Below are 25,666 nucleotides of genomic sequence, written 5' to 3' on the forward strand. Positions count from 1 at the left end.
TAACTTTTGCAGAAAACATAATTTATTTAGGAATATACTGTGTTCAGGCAGACTGAGCAATGTGATTGACCTTGTTTATACAGACAGTAAAATCACTTCACGGAAAAGAAAAAGCAAACAACATCATTAAACCTCACAAGTAAGCTGTGCAAGTGCCGTTTAGTTCTCTGCTGGCGTCATGTTGGGTCCCTTAGTCCATTTTCTTTTATCTTCAGTAACTTTGAATAGCCGCGTCAAAGCGAAGTGGTGAAAAATCCATGGTCCGAAGTTCACAGGTACAATACATTTGCTTGGTTGCACAATCTTTAAAAATGTCATCAGCTTCTACGACGTTACGTCTTGCCAGATGATCTATGTGAATGGCGAGGATGACATCACTGGCAGAGTCATGTAAAGTGAAAATCTGAGGTGTGTGTGAACAGGAACTCTTTAATGGGTAAGTCTGACATCCAGCTCCGCGTGAGATGCTGGCAAATATCCCATATCCACTGCTGTTTATTTTAGGTTTGTGTCTGATGTTACCGTTTGCATGGCGGAAGTGCAACCTGAAGCTCAGGATGACATCATAGAGTCAAATCAAAAGGAGCAACAAATGACCCCGCCCACCACGTACACACACATACACACCCGCTGCTGACACAAATCCTCTGAATCTGAATGAATCCAGAGCAATAGTATAATAATATCATAGTAAATCAGACTCTTACATATTTGGCCTTTCATCTATCAGTTTCACACGACAAATATACTCGTGCTCCAGTCCTCGGCTTTATGAACACAATCTACATTTCACATCTGGAAAAAAAAAAAAACATTCAAAACACAGATTAGCATTAAGCACTTAATTTGACCTTTGGCCTTTTTAGAGCACTGGTGAAAACTGACCTGTGACATCAATAAATGATGCTGACTTTCCAACTCAAACATGTGCTAAGTGCAGGCGGGTCTTTATCAGATCATAGTCTCTAGTCAAATGAACTTTAACCTCTCATAATCACCACAGTACTTTGTCATTTGTGTAAGAACAAAAATACCACAGTAAAAAAACACCATTTAGCATTTTTCTTGCTGTTAGTCTCCGCTGGTGGTCCAAGTGCTGAGATTTTCTCCATAGCCTTTTTTTTTCTTTTTCATGTGTTGGTGCTTCTGTCCAGCATTCATAACATAGTGTTGGTGTTGTACTCTTTTGTGGAACTCAATAAAACAAAAGAACCAATAACAACAAAATGAAAAAGCAAAGAAAAGAATTGTTTGAACAAAAAAAAGTCATGCAGTTTGTTAAGGCAGCACAAAAAACCCCAAACCAAAACAAATAAAGCTCACCGATGCGTTTACGGTTCTTTCCAAGTGATTGTCTTTCATTGTAAGTGAAACACACTGAACACTCCCAAAGCAGATAAACAAAACAAAACCTAAACGAAAGAAAACAAACTGTGATCAAAGAAAGAATACAAAAATAAAATCAGCTTGCAATAACAAATAAAGCACAACAGATCCGATGTTTGTTGTTGTTCTTCAATAGAAGTGAGTTTGACCAGGCGTTTGGGAAAACAAGAGATACCCCCTGCCTTCGTTTCCTGTACCGATATCTTTATTCTGTCAAACAAAGGAGGAGAAGCCGGCGATGGGTGCCCGGGAGCCTGGGGCCAAGCTGCTTGGGGGCCGGTAAAGTGTGCCGTGCTGACTGGGTGGGTTGGAGCTCTGCTGGGATGGAGTGGGAGTCCGGCTGCCCTTTGGTCTAAAAAGGCTGCCAGTCTGGGACTGGCTTTGGGGCGTAGGAGAACTGAGCTGTGGGGGGAACGGGGGAAGAGGAGGCAGAGGTGGCGGAGGGGCGCAGTGTTCGGGCTCTCCGGACTCAGACTCGGTGTAGTTGTAGGCCTGTGCTCGGGAGATCCCCTTCTGCTGCCTGCGCCAGGAGTTGTAGTAGGTAGGGTCGCTGATGTAGTGGTTGACAAACGAATGGGTCTTCTGCCGGTTGGGGTCCACCTCGTATTCGCTGTCGCTGCCCTAGAGTGGAGAAAGAGGGAACGAATGAGTGATGGTGACAAAATCACTTCCACAATCTCAGTTTTTAAGGAGGGAGATGACTTGAGAAGGTATCCAAGTTCAATCCAGAACCAGAGGTTGCACTAGAAATAATCATTATTTGTCATTTTGACAGCTGGGTTGTACATTGTCAGTCATGCTTATACTTTTATTCAGCAAGGATGCATTAAAATGATCAAAAGTGACAGTAAAGGCATTTATAATGTTACAAATGCTGTTCTTTTAAACTTTCTAGTTGAACTTTATAATCTTGAATATCAGTTTCCACAAAAATATTAAATTAACCGTTTTTTAACCATTTTAAAAAATACAGCTTTACTGTATTTTTACTTTATTTTAATGCAACCTTCTTTTGAAAAAAAAAAAAACATTTAAAAAAACTTACCGACCCCAAACTTGTGGTAGTGGTAGTTTAGAATATAATTAAAAAATAAATGATATAATTCATGGCATTTCATATGTGTGTAGTTCATCTTATTATGTACGCAGTAGCGGCAAACGTTCAGGTTGAATTTATTTCTGATTTGACAAAGCATTAGCTACAATGGAAGTTAATAAAGATTAAAAAACATGACTGACAAGTGTGAGTTTGGTGAAAATGATTGATTTAAGTTATTTATTCAATCGATCACAAAACATTTGATTTACACTGATCATTATAGCAAATTTACCATGTCAATGTTCTGTAAAATATTTTAAAGACTTACAATATTTATAATCTAAAGTGACATTGTCAAGACAAGCTCTTTTAGTTTTATCAAGCACTGTGTTGCGAGTTCTTTTTCTTATTATTTTGAAAAAGACAACAGACTTGACAGTAACCTGGTTGAATGAACAATATCCAATGAATTATTCTACTGCCGTACACTTGGAATTTATCATTTTTCTCTCCAAATGATCAAACCTTTATTTATTGTGGGAAAGTAGTTGCGAAATGCAATAGACCACACACCAAAAATGGCCCAAAAAAGAAAGAAAAGCAAAACCAAAAATAGGAGGGGGGAAAAAGGCTCTATCATTTAAAATAACCTCAATGCTTTAGGACTACCACTTCACCCACTGGTACCAATCACACCTGCGTTTAGGGGGTCACGTATCCATGTGGTGGGGTATTGACCATGTATGCATGAAACGAATGGAGAGGATAGGAATGGACAAGCACTAGGAAGCAACTTCCTGTCAAACAATGCACAATGCATATCCTCACCCATTGAGTTGGAAGAGTATGGAGGCCCCCAGTCTTAAAGGAGAAAACAAGCGCCTCCTAGAGGTAAACAGAGACATGGGGTTTAAAGCAGTGCAGTATGGGCCCTACGTCATATTTCATGGGACAAACAATGGCTTCTTCTTCTTTTTTTTTTAAACGGTGCATTACCCTTACAAAAAAGTACTGTAATATCAGATTTAATTTATATATTAATTTTATACAATGTATTTCAAAACAAACCTCTATTATCACCATTAACACAGTTTGAATTAAATATTAAATTAAGAAGTAATATTCAGTATAAACATAAAGTCTTTCTTTTAATTAAATACGTATTCTTCTTTTAAAGCCTTAACCTTTCTGTTTTTAATTGTTCTAAATCACAAAAACAAAGAAAAAAACAAAACATATTTTCAAGACTTCTGGACTCTACTATTAGAAAATGAAAAGAATACCATGCCATTATAGTATTTCAGCAGACTAGTATAATGATACTTTTTAATAAGGGTAATGTGGGCTGGGAGTGCAACTTCTCAACACTTTCTCTGACACTAATGCATCTCCTGGATCAACATTGAGTAGGTTCCTCATGGCGGCCTCCTACACTCTTTGTTGAGACAGCACTCTGCACTAGAACAATGGACAACTGTATGAAGATCTGCTCTCCATCAATCTACGTCTTCCACCACCATATTTATTACAACACCATCCCTCGTCTCATTCTGACATATCTGGCTCACACTTCTAGAGCTGACTGATGGAGTTCAGATGTATCCTAAAGTACCAACCAATGCCAAGTGCCAAGTGGAGAGGAAAAAAATGAAAATATGAGTGAAGAACCATCATAGCTCAGGCTTTTAGTGTGTGCATATCCTTTTCAGTAAACTTGTCTATCCTCACCACCACTTTCTGCACTCCCTTCATCAGGAATTCAATCAGGGAATTTCCAAATGCTATTAGGGGTTGATTTTGAACTTTCTGAATTGCTACTGTAGACTCTTGCTTCATTGTTTGACAGCATTCAAGGCTATTACTAACTTAAAAAACAAATTTAATTAAGTTTATTCACTGTGTCTAAGAGCAACACAATCATTTGAGGTCTTTTATTGTGCGACAATGTGACAACAAGCAGAAAACAAAATCGACAGAATTTTCTTGCATTTCGACTTTTCACTGAACTATTGCAAAACACAGAGATGATAAGATCACTATATTAAATACATATTCTTGGCAAAATGGTTCAACATGTCTCCTTGTCTTTGTGTGTTGTAGTGAAAAGACTAACAATGTACAGATCTCTCCAGTCCATCAATATTGTAACATGTCCACACATATGTGACACACATGCCTCTGTTCAAATTCCAGAGAGGAAAGCATTTTCCCCAAAACCAGCCTCACATCGCCCTAAAATAAGAGCTGCAGATTACATGCCAAAATACCTGCTGAATTTCTTCAACCTTTTTACTTTAAACATCAGATGTTTTGGGGGAAAAAAGCTGTATGATTAAATTGTTTCAGATCTCTATGCATAAGAGAAAGTTGCTTAAAAATTCCCATTTTGGTAACCAAATTTCATGGCACCCCCACAAATTCACCGCTATTAGTTAAATTAACGCCTTTACATACTGTAAAAAGTGGTAACCTGCAATTAGTTTTTTATGGTTAACCCATAAAACATTATTTTGTTGGTATAAATTAGGTTGATTCAGCAATATTTCCTGTAAATAATATTTTTGACTTGAATAAAACCAGTTAAATTAGATGTTCTTTTTAGGTTACCATTCTTTTTCAGTATATCATGCCTATAATAATACAAACAGAATTTTACAAAACAGACATTGTTTTCCATTTAAATTGTTACAATTTGAGTGCAAAGTTATTTTATCATGGAAACAAGGGAAATTTTAAATAATATATTATTAAAAAAAAATAATATATATATATATATATATATAACCCTATCACAAAATATATTTTTAAAGACTTGACCTTGGATTTTTGTAGCATCATGCCTCAAGAAGGCCTATTATTGAGCATGTGCTGATTGATTTCAGCCTCTTAAATGACTGCAATGTTTTAATGAGGGACATTCCAGTCATACCAGCAAATTCAACAACTCAATAAGCAGCAAACAAAACGCCCTGTAATTCAGCTTTGAAAGCTTTTTCTGTTCAGCGTGACCTCACAACGAAGCCAAGCTCAGAAACTAAAGCTATGCTGACACAGTGTGTGTGTATGTTTGTGTGTGTGTGGCCATCAAAACATGTTGGTTGACACAGTGCGTCGTGACCCAGCCCTGCCCTCCCCCCGCTGACACATAGAGGATGAGACAGCTGTTCTCTCCTCTAAAAATGTTTGTTTGCATTCATCCACTCCTCTGTTATTCTTTCTCCTCAATCCACCTATGATCCATATCAGTACTATTTTCAAGCTTGTTTGACAAATAACCAACAATAGTGTTATATATTACACACAGCAGGAAAATTAAATTCCACAGAAATCCAGTTGAATAAAATGATTAAATCAGAGCACATCAGCCATAATATGAGTGCTGTGCCAAACCACCTGGAGGGAGAATCCAGTTGAAACTTAAAGCCAATTCAGCTGGTGATTTTACACATGTGACTAGAACATTGTAAAGACAGTTTTGCTGTAAAAAAGAATAAAAAAAAGTACTATGCGACATTCAGGGGAAAATGCAAGAGAGAAAGAGAAAGATGGGTCTTGGATTTAGGCTTTGGCTCTACTTAAACGCTATCAATTTTGTTGCTGCCGTCATACGTCATGTGTGTTGCTTTCTGTTGGATATGCATAAGAATCAATGCATAATACAGATTTTGTGTATGTAAATTTATAGACACAAAATCTCTATATGTTTAAATGTGAAGTGTGTCCGCTTAAACAATCATTGCACTGAAGAAACTGTACATTAAATAAATGTAATTATGAAAAAAGAAGAAATAACTAAAGAAAGAAAACCAAAAACAATTGCACAATTTAATGTTACAATAATTTTGAGCAGTGAATATTGTAATGATGAGTAAAGTCTAAGGAAGGTTAGAAATTTTATCTAAAATTTCTAAAAAAAATTATAATAATAAATAAATTTACTAAAGGACAAGGTCCATGTGATTCAGGCCTCTTTATTATCCTAAAGAATGTGTGTTCATTAATACCTTAATGAAGTTGGACTAAGTTTCAGACCACTAAAAAATCCAAAACAATATGCCAAGATATTCAACCAAACACAAACTAATAATAAAAGAACAAAAGCCGAAGACAGATTGTGATGGGACTGTTTAATGAATTCTCAGATGGGAGGATCTGATCTTACTGGAACTGGTTGTTTGGCACGTATGTTTTGTCTCCTGCAGAGAGAGAAAGTGGGGCAAGATGTTCCCACCCAGAAAATGAGTTTTGAGTATCACCCCTGCCCTACAGAAATCTCTTAAACTTCCTCTGTGGACCTACATTTAGACAGAGACACTAATCCTGACCTTGTGATAGTAGTTGAGAGAAACACATGGTGTTTAAATGCGTTTTACACTGGATTATGGGTTGTTTTCTTCCTGCAGTAGATGATGGTGCTGATGCATCACTAGAGGCATTATGTGTGTGATATTTTTGTGCAATCTGCTCAAAATGCCTCAAAAAAAATTCAACACAGGCTCCTAGATTTAGGTTTCAAGGCCAGTGTGACTGCCAAAACAAACCCACCCTCTCTCATATCTCTACAGAGACGGACAGAGAATAAAAGAGGGAGAAATCCTATTGTGGCATAGATATGGATTAACTGAGGGGGAGGAGCGTTTAAGTGTCTGTGTCTCACATTCCACAGATCCATTAGAATATTAAGCACAGCGGAAATCAGACAGACACACTTTCATTAGGGCTGGGCGACATAGGCAAAAAATAATATCTTTATACACTACTGTTCAAAAAATTAAAGCAACAGGGCATTAAATTGTTTAAAGTGACAGTCGAGACATACATAATGTTACAAAAGATTTCTATTGCAAATAAATGCTGTTCTTTGAACTTTCTATTCATCAAAGAATCCTGACTTTTTATTATTTTAATTTTCAAGACTGATAATAAATGTTTCTTGAGCACCAAATCAACACCAAGTCCAACAGATGAAGGATCATGTGACACTGAAGACTGGAGTAATGATGCTGACAATTCAGCTTTGCATCAGGAATAAATTACATTTTAAATTACATCAAATAGAAAACAGTTCTTTTAAACTGTAATAATATTTCACAATATTACCGTTTTGTACTGTACTTTTTATCAAATAAATGCAGCCTTGGTGTGCATAAAAATACTTGTTTTAAAAATATCAAAAAAAATTAACCCCACATTTTTGAATGGTAGTGTATTTTTAACACAATGTTTAATTCATATCTCAATATGTATATGTTTGCTCTGAAATGACTTAAAAGGGTTTTTCAATCAGAAATCAGAAAATACAGTCAAAATCAAGGTATGATTTGCATACTGTTTTTCGGTAAATAAATACAAATTTTTTTAAATAAATAATAATTTTACTTATTTTCCATTTAAAGATAATAATCACTTTCATACCTGCAATAAAAAAGCATATTAAAATAAAAGTACCTTAAAGGGATAGTTCACCCTAAAATGAAAATTATCCCATGATTTACTCACCCTCAAGCCATCCTAGGTGTATAACTATCTTCTATCAGATGAACACAATCAGAGTTATATTAAAAAATATCCAAGTTTTTCCAAACTTTATAATGGTAGTGAATGAGGCGTTGTATTTTGAAGCCCAAAAAAAGTGCATCCATCCATCATAAAAGTAATCCACATGGCTCCAGGGGGTTAATAAAGGCCTTCTGAAGTGAAGTGAAGGGTTTTTGTAAGAAATCTCAAGGGATATTTTTTTTATTTTTGGGTGAACTATCCCTTTAAATTTAAATATTGCCAGCAAAATCATTGCAAATGTATTACTAATACTTGATATATGGCCCAGCTGTAAGTGTTACACCATGTTTTATCAAATAGTGTTAATATATGAAAGTTTCTCCAAATAAATCTAAAATTTCTCTGTAACATAATAAGACTGACTGATTAGAAGCAAAAACTTTCCATGAGAAAGAACTTTCACAAGCTATTTTGGGCCCTCTCTGGGAAGATTCTCACAGTGATGATGATGTGACACTGGGATGATCATCAGAGAGCCAATTAAAACAAAGATTCTTTGACATGGAAGACTGCCCTAACAATCCCTGCTGTTAGATGCAGCCGTAGTGCCAGCGTTTCCAAGAGAAACCTAACGCAGCTCAAAATCAGATTTAAAAAGCCTTTTGTGTCCAACACACTAAAAAGACTAGACAAAATTACACCTGTCCAACATCTCACTCATCTCCCATGTGTTAATTTAAAGGCAGAACTGTCTCAGGTGTTGCAATGCTAACTGAATTTAAGCCGTCTTTAAGAGTTCCTGAACAATGTCAGTATTATATGTCCCTGTGGTGGCTCTGGCTCTTTTGGAGACAGCTCAATGATCTGCAATAGCCTGGAGTTATCCGCTCAATAAAACTTCAAAGAGAGATTCCAGCCTCTCTCCTCACTCGGCCTGATGGCGATGATACCAGACTTTAGCAGGAGCAGAGGGGGAACAGGAGATTTTCTGTTCCCGACCACGAGTCAACGGTGGCCCGATGCCAGAGGTCTGGAAGGTGGTGGCAGGAGGTGTCAGTGAAGGGTGAGGAGGAGACGTGGAGTTTTGAGATTTTGTTTGACATGATGTGCATTTTGGGAGTTCTGACAGGGTAATGGTGAAAGTGCATGCAAAAAAAAAAAAAAAAAAAAAAACCTGCATGTTGCTTTAAGTCCTTAGGGAAATAAACTATTTTGCTAGGGGAAAAATCTAATATTTTATTTAAAAAAATGTGTTTGTAAAAATAACTTCTTTGTACAGCAATAAAACCAGCTTAAAAATAGAATTGGATTTAATACATTTAAAGTTAAAATATTAAAGGCTTCACTAACATTATAATATAAAAACATTTAATTTAGAGTGCAAATAGAACTCATTTTGAATCTCGCCAATTAAAAATAATTACATACATTTTAAAATATATATATATTTTTCAATAAACTGCAGCAGTGAACTGATTAGTATGCAGTTTAGTATATATATATAATTTTATAATTAGATTTCAAGCAGCATGAGTGAACTTTGTTACAACATAAATTTAACTTAATTAACTTTTTATAATTATCAAAAAATATCAAAAATTAGAAATGACATTAAAAAAAATCCACTCCACAAATCAGAGAGGGAATGACCCTTCTGAACACAGGACTAAAAATAGATTTATAGTGCGCAGCAGTGCTTCATGGGAGAGGTAAGTCTGTTAATGTGAAGAAAACAACATGATGAGTTTGTGTTTCTTGCTCTTGATTTAGTAACTGCCAATGCCAGACTTTCTCACGACTCAAACTGAGAGGATTTTGCTGATCATGCCAGCTAAATGGTCACTTGAAAGAAGTGGAGAGAGTCCAACCAAGGCCTTCCTGTTCTCACACTTCAGTCATTATGTGTGAGTATTTTGTTTGATTACAGTTTCTGTGCACTGCACATTGTGTTTTGTTCTACTAAGTCTACCACAGATTTTCCAACCTGTGCCTCAGGACACAAAGTCTGGAGAGAATGATCTAGGATGCAGCAGAACGTTCTGGACATGATAAAAAAACTAACCACCCACAGGACCTAGGATTGAAGCCATGCTCAAGTAAGACAGCCAAAATCTCAAGTAGGGTATAACAGACCTGTCCTGGAGGGCTGTATCCTACTTTTGAGAAAGTTTCAGCACAGCGAGTCTTGTCCTAATAAAAGTGTGTGATAAGGGAATTTCAACAGGTCCTATTCTAAATGAATGTGACTACATTTAGCATTAGAAATCATGCTTGGAGGTTAAAGGGACAGTTCACCCAAAAACGAATATTCTATAATTATTTACTTGCCCTCATGTTGTTTTCAGATCTTCTTTCCTCGGTGGAACACAAAAGGAGATTTTTATATATACTGTATATATACTGGTTGCTCTGTCCCATACAATTACAAAGGGAACTGGAGCTTTCAAGCTTCCAAAAGGAGGAAAAAGCACCATAAACGTATCAGAAAAATATCTCAAATGGTGCTTTTATGTTCTTTTTAAAGCTTGAAAGCGTCTTGAAATGAGGTTGAGAAAATGAGGACAGGAATTGAATTTTCAGGTGAACTGTCCCTCTAACGTACATTAACAGACACGGACTGATAATGTGACAGAATGTTTGTTACCTGTGAATCTGAGATCTCTGAGGGCTTCTCTGTGAGACTGCTGCTCTCTGCTGGGATCAGGTCATTGTACTTGGTGCTGACGTCCTCATCGGAATAGTGCAGACTGCCTGGACTGGGTCGAGGAGGTGACCTGGTGACAGGATCAATATTGTTTAAATGTACAATTTTATTGCTTTTAACATAAATGTACTTTTTTGAAAACTTGTTTTAGAAAAAAAATAAAATAAAAAAGTCTGATGCAAATTTTTTCACTGATGCTATTTTTTTGAATATATATATATATATACATAGTCAAACCAAAATTTATTCAGACACCTTGAACAGTTAATTCATTAACACAGTTTTTTCACTATAGTTTAAAAAAAATGGTAATAAAGTATGACAAGATCTCAGAGTTAAACTGTGTCAGAAAAAAAAAATCTTAATTATGTCAGATAACACTTAAGCAAAACATGGTCGGGTCAAAGTGTCTGAATAATTTTTGGTTCCAAATTTTTATCAATTTTACTGGTAGTCCACTGTATGAAGAATTTTTGGGTATGATATATCACAGTTGACTTTATTTTGCTATCCTCACTTACATAAATGAACTATAGTGTCCTGCACCCACTAGTAAAAATAAAAATATATCAAAAATATCAAAAATGTCTGAATAATTTTTGGTTTGACTGTGTATATAGCATTATATAAGTCGCTTTGGAATATATGTCACAGCACGCTTCAGATGATAAAAAACATGACTTATAGTCCGGAAAATACGGTACTGAAAATGAAAAATGAAGCAATATCTGACTGCAGTACAGTATCTTTAGAAAAGGGTTGGCTGTAAATCTAACTGGAGACACTTGTCTCTTTGTTAGGTGAATGAAATACAGTGTGTGTGTGTTTGTATTGAGAGGGGATTCTTTATGAGCATCATGGGACCACTGTAAGATTCCAGCTCGGAGGGTTTTCTGCATAATTAAGTCTCTGTGACACAGCAGTGGAGAGCAGCAAAGAAATACCTTGAGAATTCCAGATTATGCATCAGCTACTGAAAATATAAAAACCTCTTTTACTGACAGCGGTTTTCAGCATGAAAACATTTAATATTTCTGTTACTCTCTGAAAAACCTTTAAAAATCATTTTACTGTAAGTGTTTTGTACAAGTTTCACTATGTTTTTAAGGACACTTTATATGTACACAACAGAGACAGCAAAAAGATTGATCAAATGTGCTATTTTCAGAACAGAGGAAGTGTCATTTTCTCTGCCATTGAAACTGAACCATTCCAAAACAAATTCTACATCCACACAGTGCCTGCGTTTTGCTGATGTTTGCAGTCTATTTGTGTACAAGTTGTTTGCACATTTCTTTCACTACACTGTTGATTTCAAACCTGCATTCATGATTCCAAGAGAACATATAGTTAAATACATAACTGTAAATATACACCTACAGCAAACAGAATCTTTGTATTTCTGTACTTCTACAGATAAAAATACAATTTAATTACAAATAAAATTAAAATGGTCTCTCATAAACTACCAGTCCATATACCTGCCACCTTGGGAGCAATCAAGAAAAAAAAGCGCTACAAAAGTATCACAAAAAGTGAGTCAAAATATGTTTGCACTTCCTCATTTTCATATTTAAACAACATAAATGTAGGTCTGCTCTATAAACAAAGCTGTCATATGGTGTCCCCAAAACTTTTGTATGAACTACCCCAAAACTCTCAAGTCAATGGGAAAACAAATGCTGTTCTCCGTAAACTTTTGTCCTAATGGTGGGCTTTGTCTGAAACCACAGACATGCCATGACAGACACTCAGAAGAATCTTAAAAGATAGATGCCGCTTTTAGATCTCAAATCACAGACCCCCTTCTCAGCAGGCAGTCTTTGAATCCTGACAGTATCTCGACAGCAAGAAACTCTCTGTATTGTGTAATTTGAGCTATGATATGTCATAAAGCTACTGAGGTTATAACAGCAAGACAGCGCACTTGAACCAGCTCTGCCCTGTTCAGGAAACACTTTACAGTGTTTCAGCAACGTCCTTGATTCTTTCCACTTTGATGCTCCTGTCACTTTCAGGAGCAAGATTTTCCTGAGGTTCTTCATTCACTTCCCTGATCCTCTCAGTCGGTGAGCCCACAATCCAACTCATGCTTCTTAAACCCTCGACCTGAATGAGAACAAAGCCTGTGGAACTTCATCTGCGCATTCCGCCCACACCTCTCCATTAATCTGCGGCCAGAGGAAAGAGCCTGGCATCCCCTCAAAGACCAGAGGACCTTTGATCCTCCTCAAGGTGACTCAGGATGAAGGAAGGCAGATGCTGAGAACTAAGGAGTGATAATAGGGTGGATTTCTCAAATGGAATTGGCTCTACACACCTGGCACACCTGGATATATCGCTACAGGTGGGAGAGTCTTTTCATGACAATGCTTGACTATATTCAAAATACTGTATAACACATTGCAGAATTAAATTCTACGTGGACATAAATGTTACCACAAATCATGCATCTTACTGAGGAAAGGTCTGCTAGTACTTTTATAGTACTTGTGATTCTTGCCAAGTGGATGCTAAAAAAGTGGAAAAAATGCGCAGGCAAGAAAAATGTAAAATAATCTTTATTTTCTAGACTGAGATAGGGAAGTTAGGTTCAAAATAAAATAATAAAATAAAATAAAATAAAATAAAATAAAATAAAATATTAAAAAAAATAATAATAAAAAAAAAAATAATAAAAAATATGACACAAAAATAAAAATACCATGCAAAATAAATACTTAAAGACATAGTTGAAATAGATCAAAAAGAAAAAATAAATTCTGTGCACACTATGCAAACACTTATAAATTCTTCAAATGCAGAGTCTACACATCCCACCAAATCCATAATTTTGTAAAATAAATTATGGTATAGTTTTATTTGCATTAATAGATGTTTTGTGAATATATTTTAAAACAGTCCCATTTCACTGAGAACGATGGCAGTATACACTACCAGTCAAAAGTTTGGAAACATTACTATTTTTAATGTTTTTGAATGAAGTCTCTTATGCTCATTAAGGCTGCATTTATTTCATAATAAATACAGAAAAAACAATAATATTGTGAAATATTATTACAATTTAAAATTATGGTTTTCTATTTTAATATACTTTAAAATATAATTTATTTCTATGATGCAAAGCTGAATTTTCAGCATCATTACTCCAGTCTTCAGTTTCACATGATCCTTCAGAAATCATTCTAATATGCTGATTTGATACTCAGTTATTATCAATGTTGAAAACAGTTGTGTTGCTTAATATTTTTTTGGAACCTGTGATACTTTTTTCAGGATTCATTGATGAATAAAAGGTTTAAAAGAACAGCATTTATTCAAAATATAAATCTTTTCTAACAATATAAATCTTTACTATCACTTTTTATCAATTTAACACATCCGTGCTGAATAAAAGTATTAATTTCTTTCAAAAAAAAAGAAAGAAAAAAAATTACTGACCCCAAACTTTTGAACGGTAGTGTATATTGTTACAAAAGATTTCTATTTTAAATAAATGCTGATATTTTTTAACTTTTTATTCATCAAAGAATCCTGAAAAAGTATCACAGGTTATAAAATAATATTAAGCAGCACAACTTTTTCCAACATTGATAATAAATCAGCATATTAGAATGATTTCTGAAGGATCATGTGACACTGAAGACTGGAGTAATGATGCTGACAATTCAGCTTTGCATCACAGAAATAAATTATATTTTAAAGTATATTAAAATAGAAAACCATAATTTTAAATTGTAATAATATTTCACAATATTATTGTTTTTTCTCTATTTATTATGAAATAAATGCAGCCTTAATGAGCATTAGAGACTTTGTTCAAAAACATTAAAAATAGTAATGTTTCCAAACTTTTGACTGGTAGTGTAGGTGAGGTCACGAACCCGAATCTGTTATTGCACTCAGCCTGTGCCATGTCAGAGAGAAATGGCCTCATTAGGGGAAACAGAAACTTTTATATTGAGTTTTATGATGGAAAGTAGGATCTTATGAAGGTAGCCATTTGGTAATCCCATCAGTCTTTCCATGAAACCTAGATTTTGGGCTATTTTTGCCTCATTACTGCCACGTGGTTGAAACTTTATGAGAGTTTAATAGTTCTATGTGCAAAGTACAAAATAAGCACATATGATAATTGATTTACCACTTCATATAAAATTTCTCCACCTAGCAGCTTGCTGTCCTTTGAGTAATTGTTGTCATTACCATTCCAAAACTCAGTAGCTGACATATTTTAGCTGGAAAACCTGCTTGCTCACATTACAACTGCAATACTTATGTCACTTTTTCAAGACTTTTCACGCAGAGCACAACAGCAGTCTGTGTGGGATAAACTATGGAATATTTTCCATTGCTTTGTCACAAAATACATTCAATTACTACACCTTGCAAATTACATTAATTGTTTTTCCTCACTCAAACACAACCACCACCAAAAATCTATGTATTTACATGCCAATTAGCATTTTTACAATTTTTTTTCCAAACTATTAAACTTAAGTTCAGAACTTAACATAATACAAAACTGAATAAGAGAACAATTTGCTACATTTCTACACTAATATTGCAATATATTCCAAATCTAAAAACTGAAATACTATCAAAACAAGCTGAACAGCTACACAAATACAATACCATCTATGCAAAAGGGGGCAACTTAAGAAGAATGTTGTACTGTAATGTAAACATGGACCAAGCAACATATTGCATTCATTGCATGCACTGAATTCTAAACAGTATTGAGGTGTCATTCTTGTTTTGTATAGAAATTTTACAAAAGAAAACAGTGTAATGCTTACCTGTTTGTTAGTGTTTTTAGGTCATTGTTTTATGAGTGACAAAGTGTGTTTGTTGGGTGTGAAATTTACTGCTATGTCAAGTTGTTAAGGAGAACTGTGTAAAGAGTTTTGAATAAGTGACCCAAGTACAATCCTATTGATTGTAAATAACTGTAAAAACTGTGACAAAGACAGACAGTAACTTCCACTGACCTGGTATAGACACCATTTTTGCGGCAGAAGGAATTTTTGACTGACAGTCGACGATTGTTAAGCTCCAAGGCAGGGAAGCGGCTCTCGTCCAGACTGACCATCTCTCCATGTGCCAGTGCATTGCAGTTGGAATTGTTGCCTGTATGGATGAGATATGGAGACATTAAGAGATCATAAGATGTAGTTTGGACCAAAACCCGATACATCACACTGAGATGTGACAAATTTTGTTTTGGTGAGGATGATGCTTTGGGTCTAAATTAATGGAACAGAAATTTATTTTGTTTTGGGGTCGATCATAATAACAGGATGCATTGTCACCAAAACCACAAGGCCATAATTGTGGCATTTTTGGAGCTCAACACTCTGATTAAGGTAAAAAGTTCTGGGCTGACAAGTAGTGTTGTGTGAATGGTGTGTATATGTGTGTTTGTGTTGGACATTTGTGTGATGGAATGTTTTTGTGTGGAAGGAAAGACTAGGCCTCTTATGCTCCCTCAGTTTGTTTAACATGTTTAGTGACCCACATGACTGACCCGCCCCTCAGTACTGTTGTGTTTAGCCAGCTCTTACTACAGAAATGCTGACCGCACATTTACACACACATACCAAACTGATGATGTCACAGCAACAACACTGCTGTTTCATTCATCATGCCTCTCACTAAATGACCCTTTAAGACAGATAGATAGATACATAGATAGATAGACAGATATATAGATAGATAGATAGATATATAGATAGATAGATAGATAGATAGACGTACTTGAGTCAGATTTCTTGGCGTACTTCTTGCTCTGGCCTCTGATGATGAGGATGAAAACTAGAAGCAGGATGAAAATGAGGCCGACCAGAGCCACCACTACCAGAAACCACCATTCCTCATAGAATGGAGCCACTTTTTGAGCTGGAATTAAAAACAGTTGCATATATCATTACACAAATGGACTTGGGTATGATTTCACATTGATTTTCACTTCTAATAAATTTAAGGGTTTGAACTAACCTGATATGGATGGTGACGGTTGGCTTGGAGAGCCATATCCATAGTCATTCACCCCAATGACACGGAAGTCATAACTGACTCCCTGTTTCAAGATATCCATGTTGAAGGTGTATGATGTCACTTCCTTGGGAATGTCCTTGATTAAGATGTCCCACAATCCTTCGTCTGAAACATTTTTTAGAAAGAAAAAGGCCTAGTCAAACATAGTAGCATAGTTTGACATTCATATCAGTCATAAGAGTCTGATAACCTTAAAGACACAGCACACCCAGATATGAAAATCCTGTGTTTATTTACTTACCTTCATGTCATTTCAAACCCATATACAAGTTTAGGGTGAATCATGTGAATAATGACCAAATTTTCATTTTGGGGTATATTGTCGCTTTAAGAACACTTATGTGTGTGTCTAAGGGCTGGTTCACACAGAACGTGTTTTTGCTTTAAAAAATGCGAGACGCAGGCAGTGGAATGGGGAATAACCACAAGATCTCGAAACGCGCCTTTTTAAGTCGAGCGCCGCGTTTTTAGAATGCCGAGTCATACGCGAGACGCTGCAAAAGACACAAGACGCGAGTGCAATGGTCAAACATGTCCGTCTATCGCGTTTTTATATAGAAAAATAATGGAAAAGTAGTGCAGTGGAATGGAAAAACACATTCTGTGTGAATGACCCCTAACACTGCAGCAGCTGTCAGAACTAATTATCCAAAGGCTAGACCTCATCAAATAAAATTTCATCACAATAGATCACATGTCATTGCAGCTATGTCTAATGTGTTTAATGTGCTACCAAGAACCTCAAGCACCTTCAGGAGCATTAGGGAAGAGAGAGAGAGAAGTGCTGGTGTCATGTGCCAGGCCTGGCAGAGAAATTACATTTTGAGATCATCAGGGCTGAGGGCGATAATAATATTCCACCTCGATGGCACATGAACGGCATGCAAAAATGGTCTGGCATACATCACACTAATGTATGGATCTTTAACACACACAGTTTCTTAAATCAATACCATCTGCTCCTCCCCCAGAACTCACTCTTTTCTCTTTCGAGCAGGGCTTCTTCTCAGTCATTGAGGAAATCTGATCTGTGCTGTCTCAATTGGAGCACATCAATATATCTCCTTCATCGGACACAAGCTCCCGTCAGAATATTTTTTCTAGTTTGAAGCATATGGAATCACTCTTCATTTTTTGGGAGAATTGTATCTAAGAGTTTGGCTGCAAGGAATATGCTGAAAAACAGACCTCATGTTAAGTCTGAGCCTTAAAGTCAGAGACATTGAATATTTGAATTGGGTTTACTCATTTCCTTGAATTCAAGGTTTAAAGGGATAGTTCACCCAAAAATGAAAAATATGTCATTATTTACTCACCCATTCTCACCCGTTACTCACCTGTAAGACTTTCTGTCATCTTTGGAACACAAATGAAGAAATTTAATTGAAATCGGAGAGATTTCTGTCCCTCCATTGACAGTCTACACAACTACCACTTTGACGCTTCAAAAAATTTATAAAAATATCGTAAAACTAATCCATATGAATCAGGCGGTTTAGTCAAAATTTTCTGAAGAGACTCGATCACTTTATATGATAAACAGATTGAATTTAGGCTTTTATTCACCCATAAACATTGATCAGCGAACATAAACAGAAGCTCATCTGTACTTGATTGATGCGCGAGAACAAATCTCATTGGTTCTTGCGGAAGCTCAAACGTGCTGCGTAACACACGAGAGCAAATCTCATTTGTTCTCGCACATCAAGCAAACATGCTTGAGCTTCTGTTTACCATAACTGATGCGTATGTTGATGAATGTTTATATGTGAATAAAAGCCTAAATTAAATCTGTTCATCATATAAAGCGTTCGTGTCTCTTCAGAAAATTTGGACTAAACTGCTCAATTCGTATGGATTAGTTTTACGATCTCTTTATGAACTTTTTGAAACGTCAAAGTGGTAATTGCATAGCTGTCAATGGAGGGACAGAAATCTCTCAGATTCCATTAAAATATCCTCATTTGTGTTCTGAAGATAAATGAAAGTCTTGAATGACATGAGGGTGAGTAAATGATGACAGAATTTTCATTTCTAGGTGAACTATCCCTTTAAGTTGGATCTTCTAAATCAGAAAATATTGAGGTTTTTTTCCCACTGTAAGCTAAAACTAAGTGAATTCAGTTTATTTTCTATTTCTGTTTAATACCTATTTCTGTCTTGTTTTTGACAAAATTTTTGGGTAGATGGGTAGAAAATTGGAGAGCGAGAAGGAGAGTGGAATCGGTCTAATCTGAGATTATACCAGCAGTACCTCCATGAGTACCAAGGCTCTAAGTAGTGCTGCACAATTTGTAAAAAAATCTAATAGCGATTTTGCTGATAAAAATTGTTATTTAAAATGTGATTTAAAAAAAAAGCTCCAGGTTTGCTGGGCTTGTGTTGGCCAAAAATGCTGTGATTATACATTAATATGACCATAATAATGATAATAAAATAATAATAATTATTAAATAAACAAAATAAGAATTATTATTGTAATTTTCACTGTACAATAAAAAAATTGAGTATTTAAAAAAAATAATATAATTATATTAATAATAATAATTGTACAACTGTAAAATTAAAATATATTTATGGCTCTTAATATTCTTTTTCAAACATTAAACCATCAAGCTTTTATTTTGGCAGAAACCTAAAGGGAACCCTTAGAGCTTCTCTCTACCCCCCTTTTTTTTTTTTTTTTTTTCTGACAACAGCACTTCTCATTACCAGTCTGAACACAGTGCTGCACTTCAATCTGAAACACACAGCGCAAATATTTATTTAACTAAATTGCAGTCTTTCAGATACGACACTTTTCATAGACAAAGACTTTAAGGAAATGACAGGAAGTTTGAGACATGGGGAAATTAACTGGCATAGACATACACAAACCTGCAACTCCCATATGAGCACCTAGGTTCAACTAGAGCATGTGCTAACCACTAAGCCACGGCTCCTGCGTTTAATTTCTCAAAAGTGCTCATTTGTATTTTTATCTCACCTGAGGGTCTGGCCTCAATAACATAGCGTGTGATGGGTGCTCGCCCAGGATCCCCATTGGCCCAGTGGATGGTGAGGGCAGAGCCATATCGAGATATGAAGGGCTCACCGGGAGGGCCCGGGGCTCCTGATCACAAAGAAAAAATGGGGTCACACAAGCTCAGCTGAAACTGCTCAGCTGAAATAGTACAGAGGCTCTAGCATACAGACAAACCTTCTCCAGGTCCTGTGGTGATGTTGGCCTCCACCTCCGGACCATAGGTAAAGGTTTTGGCACGAATGCGGAAGTTGTACGTGACGCCATCCGCCAGGTCTTTGATTTTCAGCCACAGGGGGGCGTTTCCCTTCACGTCCACCGTCACGATCTTACTGACGCCTGGGGGGGAGGGGGAGTGAAGACAGTCGACACAGGCCACTGAGGACTCTAGACAAACACACTGCTTTTAGTTCAGGCAACAGGAGCTCAACACACACTCACACATGGGTGTAGATCTCATTTCAACCATATAGTTGGAATCTGAATATTGATTGCAGGGTCCAAAATTAACACTCATCCAATGCCAAATGCAAGTGAAATGACTTTGGCCAGTTAATAAGAATTTGGCTGGCAATTTTATTATTCACTACAACTTGTTTGTAGAGTTTAAGAAGGGTAATTTGACAAGTGAAGCACATGATCTGTTAAGTGACCAGCATGGATATCTTGTAAGCTGTGTTTTTATCGTTAACTAAAATGAAAACTACTAAAAATATTTTTTGTAAAAAAAAATTAGATGAAAAAGTTACACTTAAAAAGCATAAATGATAATTAGAAAGGTTGCCTTAGCAACTTACTGAAATAAATTGAAGCTGAAAATATATTTAAATATTTAAAAAAAAACTAATAAAAATGACAAAGCACATAACAAAATTACTAAAACTGGAAATATAAAATATAAATATAAATATAATTTATATAAAATATAAAAATAAAAGGTATTTCAAAATATGAATAAATACTATAATAGTATATAAGATAAAAATAATATATAAAAATAAAAATAATTTGAAGTGATGCTTCAAAATGATCTGTACTGTTTGTCATAAACAAGCAAGGAAAAAAAAAGCTAAATTAGTTAAAAATATAGATATTATTTAAATAAAAATAATGCAAAATACGACTAAGTTAAGAATGGCTAGTAACTTTTTAATTAACCCACCACCGGCAGGTGTGGCAAATGTTAATTGTGGACCCTGACTAATTATAATATTGACAATTTGAAGTTAGAACAATTCTGGAAGGAATTGTTCCCGGGCCCAACACCCCTGCGCGCGCACACACACACACACACACACACACACACACACACACACACACACACAACTGACTATATCAATTAACCTCATGATTATCTACACTGTAAAATATTATTTTCATGAGGTAACATTTTTTCTTTTGTTAAATCAACTTAGATAATTAATGTAGTTCAGCTAACATAATATTTTGAGTTTCTGTTGATTAAACCAATAGCCTTCATTGTATTAACTCAAATTTTAAGGCAACCAGGTAACTTTTTTAAGTTAAACCAACAATTCTTTTTTACAATGTAGTAATGACAGTAAGGTGTTGAAAAACGAACATTTAAGCTAAAGGTGGTATGTTTTAGAAAAACACACCTAAGAAACAAGAAAGCCACTGACCATCAACAGGCATGCAGGGCTCGTAGATGAGTCTGTAACCCTCGATGATACCATTAGGGAAGACAGGCTCGCCCCACGACACATTCACAGAGGTGGTGGTGAGCTCACTGAAATGGATGAAACTGGGAGCGCTGGGAGCTGAAAGAGAAAACATCTGCTAATCTGGAGAGACACGACAGACAGTCTCAATGGCTTAAACACGTCTCCCTGTCTCCTTTTCCTGGGATTGAGTCTTTAAACCCTTCTTGGAACAAAAAACAGCTAAAACAAAATTACCTGTCATTCTTTGTCTGTCTCTATCTTTGGGGGGAAAAAAAGAAAAGGGCAGACATAATATAGAGACAAATCTTTTTAGACGAAACAGAGGAAGACAGACACAGCTAGTGAGAAGATAGACTCTTGCTGATTTATTGTACTTCCTTTGCTATGTACTTGAACTCCACAGCTTGAGGCAAAATCATTTAATGCCAGTCAAAGTGATTTCTGGATGAGCAATTCAAGATATCAGTGAGAACCGTCAAGCTATTATATGTAGTTTTAACCACAAACAAAAACAATGTTCTTCACGCTCTAAAAAATGCTGGGTTAAAAACAACCCAATTTGGGTTGAAAATGGACAAAAAGTAATTTGCTCGACTGATTCAATGACTGGAGAGTCTTTTTGACTGTTTATTTAAAAGAACCAGTTCATAAGAATCATTCCTTTCAGAATCAGATTATAGTAGTGGTGAAGTTTGTCATATTTGTCATCTTTTCCTCATTAAAAAGACAATGAATAAATCTAGTGCAAGTTCTGCCCTTCAATTTTACACAAAAATGGAAATATGCCATTTTCTTCAAAATATCCTTTTTATATGTTCTATTACACTACTTGGTTCCTCATGTTTCCCCTTCTAGAAATCTATATTAGCAAAGAGAGTGAAAACAAAAAGCCCACACATAAAAAAAATAGCCTGGAACGGCATTTCATCCATCTATTTTGACACTGAAGCTCAACACGGCCAACTTTATAATATCAGATGACAAAAACGGTCACTTCTTTGGCAATCAAATGAAAAGCACATTTCTTTCAGACTCCAAGGGAAGCATCTCCTTCAGAAAGAGAGAACAATCTAGAGACTGTGTCCCACAGACGCTCTGAGCCGTGAGCCAACTCACAGGCATGCTGAATGAAAACCACAAGGGCTGAATAAGGCAGAAATAACTCTGCTTCATCAGACCGAACTTTATACACACAAACAAATGCATATAGCAGATTTACTGATTAGAAGCAAATGATAGCTTGTTGAGTTTTTGATATTTCTTGGCCAGCTGTCAGCAGCGGTTCGCATTCCAGAATGTCTTAGACACATAAATAATGAAATCATTTGAAATAGTTTCAATCATTCCAAACTCCTAATTGATTGCCCATGTGTTTACTGTAAAATAAGTGGCAAAAGTACAATTACTCACTTCAGCTTTAAAATCTAAAAAAGGAGGGCTATCTAGTGTCAGATACCATAGTGGCCTTCCTGTACTTGGTACATTATGTGCTTAGCAAATAACCCAGAACAAGTGTTGTGATACGCATGAAGGTCAGGGAAGGACAGAACTTTTCCTCACCAGCTTGTTGGGTTCTTCCTCTGGTCGGTGGACTGCGTGGCCCATCGCCGGCTGCGTTGAAAGCAGCAATGCTGATCATGTAGGTGGTGTAGCCCGTTAGATTCTTCAGCTTCACCCCTCCCTCTGGCAGGAAGAGTGTCCGCAGTTTCTCAGTCTCGTTTTTCCGCTGATATTCCCAAAAGAAAATCTGCAATAATAAAACAATAGGTCACACTCATATTATTGTTCTGTATTGTCTATTTTAGGCATTTTTCAACACTCGGGTACTTTTATATCCCAGGTGTTGATTTTTGAAGAAACATTTTTGTCCTTTTTGTTATATGAAGGTCACTTTACAATGTTCTTGGAAGTATTTTCAGGGCCTTATTAATTATTGTAACCTTTTTAAAGTGGTCATGAACTGCGTTGTTTTATTGTTTAATAATGTTTTATAATGTTTCCTGGGGTGCACTTATAATGTTAGTATGATTTTTGCATCAAAAATTGTCATAATTTAGAAATAAAAGGCATTTTTCCTACCCTGATTTTATCTCTCTAATTTGAACGCTCTGTTTTAAGGGGTGTGTCTGCTGTGAGACTTCAGTGTAATGAAATAGCTAAGTATTACTCTCTATGTGGAATTCTCTCGAAAACTTTTAGCACATTTTTACAATGACAGCTCTCAAGGTTTACTAATCGTGAAAAGTGTAGATCATAGCATTACATTTAGATCATGGCATTATATTTAAGTCGTGGCATGAAAGATTGCAGTGATGAACATTGTTGTAGCTGATCACAGACATGTTGTTGAGCGCATGAATGCAGTGATCTCGTCATTGCAACTCAGTTTCTGCACACTAACGAATGCTTCCATCATAACTAACAGCGCAAACACAATTTAAATAAGAGATTCGTTGAACTTAACGGGAGTTTTGGAGAGTCCAGAACTTAGTAACTTATAAACTGTTTGATTGACAGCTCCAGCGATTGTAAAGGAAGCGTTCTTTGATGTCCCCGAAGCCATCTTTATCGCTTGCTAGCTCTAGTAGCCCAGCGTTAGCGTCTCTCTGTTACCTACTACATGGCATTCACGATTCGGTGGGCGGGGCTAAACAGGCAGTGATGTAGAAGCGGGCGCTGATCTTCTGCGGAGCGGTGTTTAGCCACACTATTACGTAATAAAGTGGCACATTCCACGACCTGTCGTTTCGGCAGATTGGCTTCAATATAAGCTGTTTTTAGACTAATGAGAAAATTTTGAGTTCTGAATTCTTGGATGTTTTTATAGTACAATGACCTCTTATATGTCAAAAGATCAAGGGAATTTTGATTTCTCAGTTCATGGCCCCTTTAAAATGGCCTTTATGTAAAAAATCACTCAAGCTGTAATTTGTAATTATTCAAAAAGTGTAATTTCCACCAGATGATGTAAATAGTTCACATTAGTAAGAAAAGCCCATGAGTCAGGGAAGGTCAACAACTTAACATCATACAGAAAATACTCATGGGATTCACACTAAAAGCATTTTCCACTTAATCATCAGAGACAGACCTTATAACCCTGAATGTCTCCATTCTGAGTCTCCAGCGGAGGCGGGTCCCACGTCACATCAAATTGTGTGGCAGTAGCTGATTGGATGACCACATTTTGAGGTGGGGCAGTGGGAACTGTGAGAGAACATCGATGTGATGTGAAGTTTTGTTGCTTTTCATGTGTCAACAAAGAAAGGACTTCATAACGGTAATACAAGTTTTACCTGCTTCACCAACAAACACTTCCTGTGGTGAGCTAGTTGGTCCCTCACCAACAGCATTGTACACACTCATTCTGATTTCATATCGCTTGTGTTTCATAAGGTCTACAAAAGAGCAAAAAACACAAATAACAGTTTCTTCACACATGGTAGGCACTTCACAGATTTAATTTTCTTACTAAACAACAACAAAAAAAAAGGACAAACAATGTGATTTGCTTTATATTAGATGTCCCACTCTCTGTACCATCTTTTTTTTTTTATTAACTTTGACTCAGGCTTTCTCTGAAAACTTTCCTAGTCCAAGTCATGAGTCAGTCTGCTTATCTGAACTCAATTTACACACTGCTCTTCCTGCAGACATCAATGGCAGAGAGAAACCAGACCCGGCTCTTAACTTCATTACCACTCTAGATGTGAGGTGAGAACAGGCCTGCTGATAGCATCTAGCCTAAACATCCAGGCTGCATGTTCTTAACTCTAAAGCAAGACTTGACTTGTGCTGCATTAAACACAATCATATATCAGTTTTATGGGAGGGAAAAAAATAGCAGATTGCAAGAACAAACAGGAAGCAACTTACTGTCCAGCTCGTACTGAGTGAGGGACGGCTCGCTGAGATTCCGTAAGCTATATGGAGCTGCAGGAGAGAAAGTGGAGGACATTTGTGAAGAAGATATGGTCAGAAAAAGAATAAGAGTGAGATATTAGCTTAAATATTTTTAAAACATTTAGAATGAATATGACATTATGCTTGGTATAGTACAATGATGCTCTGGCTGTTTTTTTTAATATTTTATTTTTAATTTTAATTTTAATATTCTATGATCAATTAATTAACTGATTAATTGTTCATAAACATATATATATATATTTAATTTTTCATAATTTTAATATTCTATGATCAGTTAACTGATTAATTGATTATATATAATTTATTTAATTTTTCATAATTTTAATATTCTGATTAATTGATTAATT

At 35.9% G+C, this 25,666-nt stretch overlaps 1 protein-coding gene across 7 annotated transcripts in view; it reads right to left on the reverse strand.

The window, feature by feature from the left end:
- sdk2b (sidekick cell adhesion molecule 2b) overlaps window positions 1-25,666 on the reverse strand; it is a 316,027-nt gene continuing 290,361 nt past the window's right edge. For 2 of the 7 annotated variants that reach the window (XM_051913941.1, XM_051913943.1), the window contains exons 34-47: window positions 25,269-25,325; window positions 24,689-24,790; window positions 24,484-24,599; window positions 22,953-23,139; window positions 21,351-21,488; window positions 19,885-20,094; window positions 19,672-19,797; window positions 16,626-16,790; window positions 16,386-16,526; window positions 15,620-15,758; window positions 10,569-10,698; window positions 10,058-10,114; window positions 3,254-3,310; window positions 1-2,007 (exon numbers count right to left, since the gene is read on the reverse strand). In XM_051913941.1, coding sequence (XP_051769901.1) covers window positions 1,600-2,007; window positions 3,254-3,310; window positions 10,058-10,114; window positions 10,569-10,698; window positions 15,620-15,758; window positions 16,386-16,526; window positions 16,626-16,790; window positions 19,672-19,797; window positions 19,885-20,094; window positions 21,351-21,488; window positions 22,953-23,139; window positions 24,484-24,599; window positions 24,689-24,790; window positions 25,269-25,325 — 2,033 coding nt within the window. In that variant the 3' untranslated portion in view covers window positions 1-1,599. The remainder of the gene's footprint in view (window positions 2,008-3,253; window positions 3,311-10,057; window positions 10,115-10,568; window positions 10,699-15,619; window positions 15,759-16,385; window positions 16,527-16,625; window positions 16,791-19,671; window positions 19,798-19,884; window positions 20,095-21,350; window positions 21,489-22,952; window positions 23,140-24,483; window positions 24,600-24,688; window positions 24,791-25,268; window positions 25,326-25,666) is intronic. The other 5 variants (XM_051913942.1, XM_051913944.1, XM_051913945.1 and 2 more) reach the window with 5 other exon arrangements.

Source organism: Ctenopharyngodon idella, chromosome 12 (genome assembly GCF_019924925.1).
Source record: "Ctenopharyngodon idella isolate HZGC_01 chromosome 12, HZGC01, whole genome shotgun sequence".
Lineage (NCBI taxonomy): Eukaryota > Metazoa > Chordata > Actinopteri > Cypriniformes > Xenocyprididae > Ctenopharyngodon > Ctenopharyngodon idella.